General features: G+C 39.7%; 1 protein-coding gene across 3 annotated transcripts in view; it reads left to right on the top strand.

Annotated features, from left to right (window-relative positions):
- The window catches only part of tlcd4a (TLC domain containing 4a), a 66461-nt gene extending 61665 nt beyond the window's left edge, over positions 1-4796 (top strand). For all 3 annotated transcript variants that reach the window (XM_080195270.1, XM_080195271.1, XM_080195272.1), the window contains one exon: positions 1711-4796. In XM_080195270.1, the coding sequence (XP_080051396.1) occupies positions 1711-2026 (316 nt within the window). In that variant the 3' untranslated portion in view covers positions 2027-4796. The remainder of the gene's footprint in view (positions 1-1710) is intronic.
- Positions 4797-12505: the final 7709 nt, after the last annotated feature.

The following is a 12505-nucleotide window of genomic DNA, read 5'->3' on the forward strand; positions in this document are numbered from 1 at the left end:
TAGATAATCTGTTTCTGTAATAATCTTAGAACCCCTACAGTGCAGAAGGAGACCATTTGGACCATCGAATCTACATGGACTATCCGATAGAGCATCTTACCCAGGCCCTGCTCCCACCATCTCCCCATAACCCTATGCATTCACCCCACTAATCTTCCTAACTTACACAGCTTTGGACACTAAGAGGCAATTTAGCATAGTCAATCCACCTAACCTGGGCACCTTTGGACTGTAGGAGGAAACCCACATGGACATGGGGAGAACATGCAAACTCCACACATTCACCCAAGGCCAGAATTGAACCTGAGTCCCTGGCATTGTGAGGCAGCGGAGCGAACCACTGTGCATTTGTTTGATTGATTAGAATAAATCAGTCAGGAAACCGACTCCCTTGCTCTTCAAAATAATGCATGGAATTTTTTTACATCCACCTGAGGGAGCAGTTGAAGGCTCTGTTTAATGTCTCAACCAAAAGATGGTATCTCTAACAGTGCTGCACTGGAGTATTTGGCATTGCTTTTTGTATTTGAATTCTGGCATGAGAGTAACATCCTTGTGATGTGCTAACAAATGAGCCATAATTGACACTAGTAGACAAAGCTGATACTTGGATATTGCTCTAGGTATGACCTGCAGATTATAAGAAAAGTAAATGGATGCTGCAACATGGGGCAACTATAGGGTCTTTATGGAAAGATGGATTAAAATGGGGAAGGTGACCTTCCTCATCTATAATTATCTTTTTGATGCAAACGTTTGGGTTACAGTAATTGCTTGTTTGTCCCCTCTTCAATCCTTAATGGATGATATCAAAATTGAATGATTTTAAATATCAAGGTCATTTTCTGTAGGGTTTTTAAAAGTTCTACCTGAAAAATGAGCAGCAACCAAACAACTACAGGTAATTATAGACATAATTGGATGTCAAATTGTGCATTTTTTAACATTGATAAAATGATCAAGAAAGGTCAACTGTGATGTTGCTTGCTGAGCTCAAATCTGTAAAGCACCCAGTCTTTCTAATTTGCAAGCAGTCAACTCTGTGGGTCTCTAATTAAATCCACAATGATGATAAAGACTGCAAAACCTGACGGAAGGGAGCCTCAAAAATTTGGCACTAATCACTGTTAATAACTCATTCAGTTCCATGCTCAGGAATATCAGAGAGATTGTGTAGGAATTTATGATTCATGTTCATGCCAGCTTGTCTAGTTTGATATTCGAGTTCTGCTGATTCTTTGAGAGAAAAAATGTGCTGTATGTATTACCAGCAGTTATGTTTTCCACACCAATTGTCTTGGTCTCAGGAATTCTCTCCCAAACTGTTGCCAAATTCTACCTTTTCATACGTAGAAGTTGGAAAGCAGAATTGGAGAAAGATACATTTCTGCCTGACACTCAAGTACAATACTGTTTGCATTTCCAACAGGCAACCAAATCAACTTTTGTGAGATGTCCATCTTTTTAATACCTTCTTTACGCGAGGATTACACTTTCTGAAAAAATCCTGCAGAGAGGCAGGTTGAACTTGAAAATGAGGCAGGAGCGCCTCGTATTTTGTTGAATCCCTCTTGGTCATCAGAGCTGTCAGATAATCTGCCTGTCAGCTCATATTTAAATTGTCACAGATTGGAATGCAAATAGGTAAATGGCATTTTCACCATGGTATTGCATTGGAAGTGTTTCTCATCATTGCCCTTTGCTTTTCAGGTGGTTTTTTGAAGCATTAGGTTATCCAAAAACTTCCATGCCAAATATTATTAATGGGTTTCTGATGATGATGGTATTCTTCCTGGTGAGAATTGCCGTCATGCCTCCATACTATTGCAAAATGATTTCCACATTTGGAACGGAGGCCTTTCACAAGCTTGGACTACGAGCACAATTTGCTTGGATCGCTGCCAGTATTTGCTTAGATGTTATGAATATAATGTGGATGTATAAGATTGGAAGGGGATGCTACAAGGTTTTGACTGCCTGCAAGAAGCAACAGGCAGCCATTCGGGAAAATGGAAAACAACGGTAGAGATTGACTCTATTTTAAGTGAAATTTTTAAAACATTTTTTAATAAGAGCTTTTATTGTCAGTGTTTTGTTTGCAAAGGTGGAACTTGAGTTGCACAAACCAACAATGTACTGTGTGCATCACTTTAGAAGACTGTTTATGCAAATACAGTTAACCATTGAATTTTGGAACTTATTTATGACTTTGCAAAGGTAGTGTGTACAAATTGAATATGCACTGAATTACAATCGCTTGCTTTCTCATGCTTACATATAGTAAGTGGAAGCCCTCAAACTGCATGCTGGTTACATCCAATTCTCCATTAAGCACTGTTTTAGGTTTGCACTATTTATTTTGGGACACATTGTAATGCTTTGAACACAGCAAGCCAACTGTATGCCTCTATGAAGACTCTTTTTTTGCCACGAAGGATATTATATTTGGAATACTTATAAACAACAGCTTCAAGGATATCCATGTCAACCATGACCAACAAGTTCTTCTTCACTGGAAACTAGCAAGAATAACCTGCAATTATATAGTGCCTTTAACATAGCTGTTCCGCAGGAGTTGATCCTATGAAGGAAGCAGCCATGTTCCTGCAGGTTTGGAGGATCAATCTGTCATTTGCATGCATAACAAGACTCTGTATTTTACTATCTAAATTTCATTTATTATGAGTTTTTAAGATGCATAAATATTATGAGAAGTCATATAATGTGATCCTGCTGTGTGGAACTTATTGCACAAACGAGGTTGTCTCTTAGTTTTTCTTAGGAATAACAATAACTTAATGGGCATGTAGATAATAGGACATCTTTTCTTCAGTCGAACCTAAAAATATAGTTCTGCAGATTATATTCACAAGACTTGCAGTGAATAATCAGTGCTAAATGTGATTTTATAATTTGAATTTGTACAATAATTAGTGGTGAGAGGGTTGCAAACACCTACTTGTCATAGCTTTGACTTTTGGTTTTGAGTAATATTTTAGACTGAAAATGTATTAGTGTAGGAAATATAGTATAGATTTGATTAGACTTTATCAAATATAGAATTGATTAGCCAATTCTATATCTTGTAGGAATAAATAACAACAATTAAGATCTTAATTCACGTGAGATAAATGAAACAACAATGGTTTGCCTTTTTTGATTGGAATAATAACATCCAAGGTATGGATTTTTATTGGTCTTAGCACTCCTTAATCATGATCTCAAAGCCCTCCAAGATAATGTTATTTCCATGTTCACAGTGCAGAACTGATACAGACGTTTCCTCTGATGTAACACTTCTATATCGCCAGGTTCACCTGAAATGCGGAAAGCTTTTTGTTATTTTGTTGAGTCATATAGCCTTGGAAAATTAGTTAATTGAACTAGCTCTACAATAATAGATTATTAGTTGTCAAAAACTCTTTTCTATAAGCAGTTGTGTTACTGAATGTTTTGGGTAACACCCAATAGTATGTACCTATTCAAGTTAAATTGTTTGAATAGAAATTCTGTGGAAAAGGTTGTTAAAATCAGGTATCTGATCTGATTATTTATTTATTTAGTGATTGTGAAGGCCCTAAGCCATGCAGTTTCTTCTGGATCCTGCTCTATTAAGTGCAGATAGGCCACTGCTGAGTCAGTGGATTGGCTACTCTTCAGTGATGTGGTGCATAGCTTGCTCTCTACCAGAAGCAGATAGGGAGCCCTCCATTCTGTAGAGGTTGGTCAAAAAGGGGCTGTGGCCAGCTTTGTACCTATTGAGGATGAACACTCTTTCTTTGGAAGGTTGAAACCAGGCAGCTGTTGAGTTGGGTTTTGGACCAGGTACTTGTTTGTCGTGTTCAATGATTCCCATTCATTTGTCCAAGTAGAATTTGCCTTGGAGTCCTGTGAGGGAGAGTTCTTGCAGATTGGCCTTGATGGGGGTCATAGATGGTGGTCATTGCAAAGTTTTTCTATCATTTTGTGGATTGTTGCAAGTGGGCGAAAGGAGTGGCGTTGAGCGTGGTATTTCCACTAATGATAGGCATGGTAGTATTCAACTGGATGTCAGCTGTTTGTGCACGTACATATCTGGCTAAACGGGCGCAGCATTCTGCTATTGAGTGTGAGGTTTGGAAGGTGGTGGTAGCAGCACCCAACGTTGAGGCAGCTAGTTTGAAAATCAAGTAGTTTCTGGACTTGACCTTGGCTGCAGTTGTTTTTAGATATTCCCAGAAGGTCAATGTCCTATCTGGGGTCACTCTGAGGTATGTTGGTGTCGGGTAGTGCTTCAACTTATAGCTATTCATTTGAAGCCAGTAAATATGTACCATGTGAAAGTCCTGAGTTCAAATTGTATGTCTTGCACGTTATGTGTGATCAGACTTTTAGGTGAAAAATTTGAACAGCAGAGCTTAGTTCTAAGAGTCATGTAATGCTTCTTTAATGTCTGAGTCAAACCACCATTTAATCATGTAAATTATGTTCATGGAATTATTTATTTGTATTTTATGGTGGCACATAAAACAGGCTAATGTCGTACTTCTTTCTGAATTCTTGACTCTGAAGTAAATTTTAAACTAATTAATCTAGCCTGCTGTTCAAACCTACTGAATATGAAATTCATTATTAATGAATTGGTGACTTCTTAACTTATAACTGAAATTATTTTTTAACAACACATGCAACTATTTGGTTACGTGTTAGTGTACTTGATGATTTATAAGTGCATTTTCCATCATATAAGTCAATGGGAAGGATGAGATGCCTTAACATTTAGTTTCATTTACATACAGTTTACATTGCTAGTTCTCGAAACATAAGAACATAAGAACATAAGAAATAGGAGCAGGAGTAGGCCATCTAGCCCTTCGAGCCTGCCCCGCCATTCAATAAGATCATGGCTGATCTGTTGTGGCTCAGTTCCACTTTCCTGCCCTCTCCCCATAACCCTTAATCCCCTCTCTTATCAAGAACCCATCAACCTGCTTCTTAAAAATATTTAGCGAGGCAGCCTCCACCACTTCAACGGGCAGAGAATTCCAGAGATTCACCACCCTTTGAGTGAAGAAGTTCCTCCTCAACTCCGTTCTAAACCGCCTCCCCTTTATCTTGAGGCTGTGCCCCCTAGTCCTACTGTCTTTTTTGAGCGGGAAGAGTCTCTCCACCTCTATCCTATCCATCCCATTCATCATCTTATACGTCTCAATGAGATCTCCCCTCATTCTTCTAAACTCTAACGAGTACAAGCCTAGTTTATTCAGCCTCTCCTCATAGCTCAATCCCCTCAACTCCGGTATCAGCCTAGTAAACCTCCTCTGCACTCCCTCCAGGGCCAAAATATCCTTGCGCAGGTGCGGCACCCAAAACTGCACACAGTACTCCAGCTGCGGCCTCACCAATGCCCTATACAGCTGCAGCAAGACCTCCCTACTTTTATATTCAATCCCCCTCGCTATGAAGGCCAGCATCCCATTCGCCTTCCTGACCACCTGCTGCACCTGCAAGCCGGGTTTTTGCGACTCATGCACAAGGACCCCGAGGTCCCTCTGCACCGTCGCCTGCTGCAGTTTTTCGCCACGTAAGTAATAGTCCTTCCTACCATTTTTCCTACCAAAGTGGACCACCTCACACTTGCCAACATTAAATTCCATTTGCCATTTCCTGGCCCATTCGCCCAGCCTATCTAGATCCTTCTGCAGACTCTCCACACCCTCCGCACAATTTGCCTTTCCCCCAATCTTGGTGTCATCAGCAAATTTCGACACCCTGCACTCGGTTCCCTCCTCCAGATCATCTATATAAATGGTAAATAGCTGAGGCCCCAGCACCGACCCCTGGGGCACCCCACTAGTCACCAACCGCCAATCCGAATAGCACCCATTGACCCCCACTCTCTGCCTCCTATTTGACAACCAATCCTCTATCCACGCTAACACCCTACCCCCAACTCCATGTCCCCTGACCTTCTGCAATAACCTCTTGTGAGGTACCAATGCACCAATGAAACCAATGCACTCCTCCTAGAATGCTAAATTAGAAACAGTCAGAATTTGTATAAAATCTTAATTATATCACAAACTCAATGTATAATGCAGTTAAAATTTGAGTATTGCAAAATATTAACACAGCACCTTTACTAGTTGAGAGCATTGCAGATGGACGTCATTTAAAGCTACTGATCGACAAATTCACAAATGCAAATACCTGCCATTTTCATGTGTTTAAGTCAGCTAACTTTGTATTTTTGAGAAAGCATGCCTTAACTATTTTGCTGTTATTTAGACTTAAATTATTTTCATCATATTCTTAAAGGCATGAATAAGATACTTAGTGTAGATGGCCATCTTACTTTATACCAAAATACAAGTCTATTTATAGCCAAAAGAAATACATGTTAATCAAATAAAACCGCGTAAGACTTTCCTATATTGTGCATATATGTTCCCATAACCATCAGTCCCATTAACTAAGAAATCTTGTGTGCCACAATAAATGTATTATTTGTAATTACTTATTTAAGCATGTCTATGGATGAAGGGGAGGGGTGTTTATGGATGCCTACATAATTAATTTGTAATAATCAAAAAGATAAAGCTGAGAGAGGGTGAGGGGAACTAATATTCTGATCATGTTTTGGTTTTATGCAATGTTTTCTAGTTGATGTTTATTTGTCTATTGATTTATGGGCATTTAAGGGGAGAGTGTAATCTTGAGCATAGCCAATCTACAGCTCATGCACTTTACTTTCCCATTGATTTCAGATTGAAATATAGTACTGATGCAAGGAGATCTAAGGGCTCACCTGAAACTGTTGATGCTTTTTGGAGTATGGGAAAGAGCAGTGTAGCAATAATTCATTTGGCTGGATTTGATTCCTGTTGTGTAAGTTCATTAATCCCAGCCTATTTCAGCAATTGGGTTGTTCGAATTGGATTGCCCCTCACCCACTTCAGTGAAGGGAGGAGAAAATTTGTAAGGGTTCCAACTCTTGTTTCCCTTTGCTGAGAAGTCTCCATATGTGGATATCTGGGGATGGCAGGCATCAGACTTGGCTGTTCTTGTGATCAAATAGCTAGCTGAGATTCACTGTCTTAGGCTTATGGAGAGTTGCCACTGTTGTGAATTTTGATTAGACTGTGCCCCAGTAAGAACCAGCATCGTATTACACAGGTAATGCTTTCTGAAAAAAGTTGCATAGTAGTTACATTTATGGTTTACTAAAAGAATTGTTCCAATGCTCCCAACAATTTGGGAGCATAAACTCTCCACAGTCCATTAGAAAACCCAGTGTACTGGATGTTTGACATATATACACATTTAAATGTTTTTAATTTGAAGCAATATTTTAATATCTATGTTTATTTGGCCTTAATTGACTCAGTTTTACTTGAATTGTTTTTGGAAGGGACTCTTGTAGGTATATATGTATAGGTATGTATGTTAATTGTAATCTTTTGTTTCTCATCTGTATCACCTATAAATGTTTTGTCCGTGAAACTGAAAATTGTTTCTTTGTGAATTGTTTCAAGTGCTGAATAAGTTAAAATTTTCCTTAATCATTTTTATATTTTTAAAACACAGTGTTTAAGGTTGCACTCTGAGATTTCCAGCAAGATTGTCAATAGCTTTTACAGTGTAGCAAAATGATGAATAGGTTCTGAGAGATGTTAATGCAGCAAGACAAAAACTGCCTGCAGTGTATGTTCATGGATTAGTTACGTACTTAACTAATCCTTTATGGTTAGTTTCATAATGTTAATGCAATACAATGGAATCAAGTTGATTGCAATCTACTTTAGAACCAAAACAATTGATTAAACTGTTCTTAGGGTTGAGTAAATAAAGAGAAAGAGTTTCCAATGGGATCAGTCACCAGAGGACACGGATTTAAGTTAATTGGCAAGAGAGCCAAAGGCAACATGTGAGGAAAAAAAGAATAGACAGCAAGTTATCATCTGGAATGTGCTGTCTGACAGTGTGGTGAAAACAAATTTTGGAGTTAACTTCCAAAAGGGAATTTAATAATTACTTAAAAGAACAGGCAAAAAAAAGTAGGGGAAATGGGACTGATTGGATGGTTCTTTAAAGGGCCTCCACAGGCATGATGGGCAGATTGGCTCTTGTGTGTATATCATTTAAGGGTTTTACATTGAAACTAGATGTTTGCACAATGCCATTAACAAGTACCACAAATTGAAGTCCTATGAATGCCATACAAATCCCCCTTTAGGTCAGATTTTGCATTATGTATGCTGCTCAAAACTATATCCAGGTTTGTGTTGAAAGTTTTTGATGCTGTACTAGATAATCTTATTTGCAATTTTTGTTTCTAATTAAATATATTGTACGTGAACAGGCTTTTGCTTAGAAACAACACATTTACGAAAGATCATATTCCAAATGACAATAAAGCATGTGTTCTGGTCATTGACTTTGCTGAAGAGTACTTTGGTTTTTCATCATTAATTTTTCCCATCCTTATTCCTGGCATTCCTTTTTTGGCTTTCTTCCATATTTGAACCTGGAGGGGCTATTGTCTCATTCTATTCTTACTTGATTCCCTGTTCTTAACTGATACCCATGCTTTCACACTGTGGAGGTTGGGGTGGCAGGTGTGCCTCATGGAGCGTATTTTCTACCCAATGATTTACATTTGTTACTCAGACTCTTCACAGACAAGAATCAATGCTGGAACCATCTGATTTACAAAACTGCATACAGCATCTCCATTAAAGTTAAAGTTTATTTATTGGTCACAAATAAAGCTTATATTAACACTGCACTGAAGTTACTGAAATTCCCTTAGTCGCCACAGTCCAGCACCTGTTTGAGTCAATGCACCGACCAGCACGTCTTTCAGAATGTGGGAGAAAACCAGAAAACCCGGAGGAAACCCACGCAGACACAGAGAACATGCAACCTACACACAGACAGTGACCCAGGCTGGAATTGAACCCCAGTCCCTGGCGCTGTGAGGCATCAGTGCTAACCACTGCCATTGTGCTGTCTATTGGATATTACTTTAACCTATGAGTAGTTTCTGAATAAACCAAGTTATTCAAGTATAACTGTTAACAGCTAGTTATCTCTGTTGTTCCAATGTAAAGCAATATTCCACAGACATACCCCCTTTGTCAGAATTAGTTAGCACAAAAACAAGTATGCTCACGTGATGCTGGATTTTTCAGCTTTGTAACACCTGTGGACAGAAAGCCAAGCCAGCAGAGAAGGATCTAATCTCAAAACAATCAAATGTCAGAGAGGTAAACTTAATTTCTGGCAGCTTCCAGTCTTCAGGCGCCAGAGAGGGGAAAAACACATTTGTTTCTCTCTGCTTCAAGAAGCTTTGAAAGCAGCATTTCTCAGAGAAAGAGCCACTCTCATTCAGTAGAATCTTCAAGAAAGAAGCTTATCTCCTGGCAGATTCCAGCCTCCTCCTTCCATGATGAGGAAAGAGAGAGTGAGACTCTTTCATCTCCACAAACAGCATCTAAGCTTGAATATTCCATGAAAAGTCCAGCTTCCTGTCGCACAACTGTACCTGCCAATCATCCCAATGAAGCCCCACTCTGCAAAATCTCATGGGAAAACAGCAGAACAGCATTAGTTCAGATGAAATCCAACATTCTAGCCAATAGAAACAATTAGGCTGCTCAAATAATAATACAGCATGGTAGTATACACTGAAGTTCCAAATGCATAAAAATGATACAACAGACCCTGCAGAAGAACATGGCTCAAATATTTTTCTTAAAGGCATAGTATCATCGCACACTATGCCAGACATGAGGCACCAGAGGGCATTGGCAGTGTCAACTCAGATAGCAAAGGTCAAAATAAGCAGTTCAACATCACAACCAGAGGCCAGACTGGTGCACCATTCCAGCTGACCAAGAGCACATACCGAACAACATAAAGACATGATCCACAAAATGCCTATCAAAGCTACACAGATAATGAACATGACCACACCATTGACAGACACAGTGAACAATAGTGTTTTGACACAGTGTTACCAATAGAAGCCACTGTGCAGACTCTATGCCACAGATGAAGGGCCAGCGTAATCTACATGTGAAACTAGATGCAAAACTGATATTGCTTCCACTTTTCACATTGAGATGCAAGCACCTTGGACATGGCCAGTTATGATTCAACCAACCAATACCAAATGTATGCATACAATGTCTTGGAGATTGCATCCCTGGGATCCATTACACTTAAATGTCACCTCAAGTATTTTGCATGATGGATATCACAGGTCCAGTCATCACAAGCATACCTGCATGCAGGATCTTGTCCTTGATCATCATCTATTTGATTGTCAGGAAAATAATGAGGATCAGAGACCACAAAGAGCACCATTAAAAATCCTGTGCTTGTGCTGGGAGAAAATCTAACTGCAGTGCAAATCGTCAGCCAGCAGGCTACATAGTACAACTTGAAATGCATAAATACACCCATTCTAACTTGCAAACTCCATACTGCAGAACTAACATAGAATTACTATTCAGCAGACAAATGGAGATAAACTTACCCAATCATCGCATGTTGATACTCATAAGGGCACATAATGCCTTTATCATGTTTATACCTGTGCACTTATTGTAGCAATTTGAGTGCGTCTCTTCTGCAGTTCACCAGCTCCTGGGTCAGTGGTGTTTCTTGAGTTTAGAAGATTGAGGGTGACTTAATATTTAACATGAAAAAATGATTAATTGGGGAACATTTTAAAATGAAAATTTAGGAGTAAAATCAGGAAACTTTTTTTTTGCACAAAGCGTAATGAAAGTCTGAAACTCTATCCCAATAAAAGTTGCAGATGCGGAGTCAATTGAAATGTTAAAATTTACGTCAGCTGTGGTTCATTTGGTATTGTTCCAAGTTGGAAGGTTCTGGGTTCAAGACCCACTTCAAGATGTGAGCAGAAAATTTAAGATAAAATCAAATTACTACAGATGCTGGAATTTGAAACAAAACAGAAAATGTGAGAAAATCTCAGCCGGTCTGATAGTTATAGAATAAAGAAAGCTAGGGATACTGCTTCATAATGCCTTGAAAGTGAAGTCACAGGTGGATAGGGTGGTGAAGAACGCATTCGGCATGCTTGGTTTCATTGGTCACAACATTGAATACAGGAGTTGGGACGTCTTGTTGAAGCAGTACAAGACATTAGTAAAACCACACCTGGAATACTCAGTTCTGGTCATCCTATTATAGAAAGGATATTATTAAACTATAAAAAATGCAGAAAAGATTTACTAGGATGCTACCGGAAGTTGATGGTTTGAGTTATAATGAGAGGCTGGATAGGCTGGAACTTTTTCCCTGGAGCGTAGGAGGCTTGGGGTGATCTTATAGAGATCTATAAAATAATGAGGGCATAGATCAGCTGTACAGTAAACATCTTTTCCCAAAGGTAGGGGAGTCTAAAACTAGAGATCATAGGTTTGAGATAGAGAGGAGAGATATAAAAGGGCTCAGAGGGGCCATTTCTTCACATAGAGAGTGGTGAGTGTCTGGAACAAGTTGCCAGAAGCAGTCGTAGAGGCAGGGACAATTTTGTCTTTTAAAAAGCATTTAGACAGTTTACTTATTAGTCACAAGTAAGGCTTACATTAACACTGCAATGAAGTTACTGTGAAATTCCCCTAGTCGCCACAGTCCTGCACCTGTTTGGATCAATGCACTGCACCAGCGCATCTTTTGGACTGTGGGAGGAAACCCACGCAGACATAGGGAGAACCTGCAAACTCTACACATACAGTGACCCAAGCCAGGAATCAAACCCAGGTCCCTAGTACTGTGAAGCAGCAGTGCTAACCACTGAGCTACCATGCATACAGAGGGACATGGGTCAAATGCAGGCAATTGTGACTAGCTTAGTGATTTAAAAAAAAGATGGCATTGGACAAGTTGGGCTGAAGGGCCTATTTCCACGTTGTAAATCTCTATGACTACTTGCGGAGAGAGAATAGAGCCAACATTTCGAGTCGGCTATCCACAGATGCTGTCAGACCCGCTGAGATTTTCCAGTATTTTCTGTTTTGTTCTAAAATTAATGCTGAGAGGGCAGTAGAAAGGGAGAGTGTTGCAATGTTGGAGGTGCTGTTTTTCAGAGGAAACTTTTGAGGTGTATCCACCCTTTCAGCTGGCTGTTAAAGATTCCATGGCACTATTTTGAAAAAAGAAGTGGGAAAAGAGCTGCAGTATCCTAGCCAATATTTGTCCAGTGACCAACATCACAAAAACGTGATCTGCTGTGCTTCCCACTTTCCAACTTCAAAAGTGAACTGTAAAGTACTTTGGGGGGGGTCCTGAGGTGGTGAAAGACACTATATCACAGACTTCCTCCTTTAACTGCAGCTGAATCTGAGCAAGACTGCTGCTCAGTGGAGTGACAGGGACCAGGTGCTGGCGCCATATGTCTAGGCACTGGGCGTGGCCTGAGAACGGAAGTGGACGTGTCCCGATCACAGGAAATGGCGTCAGTGGAAAGTGGTCTATCGGCGGCGTGGGG

The sequence above is a fragment of the Carcharhinus amblyrhynchos genome, chromosome 9 (assembly GCF_965287045.1).
Source record: "Carcharhinus amblyrhynchos chromosome 9, sCarAmb.v2.hapA, whole genome shotgun sequence".
NCBI classification, from domain to species: Eukaryota; Metazoa; Chordata; class Chondrichthyes; order Carcharhiniformes; family Carcharhinidae; genus Carcharhinus; species Carcharhinus amblyrhynchos.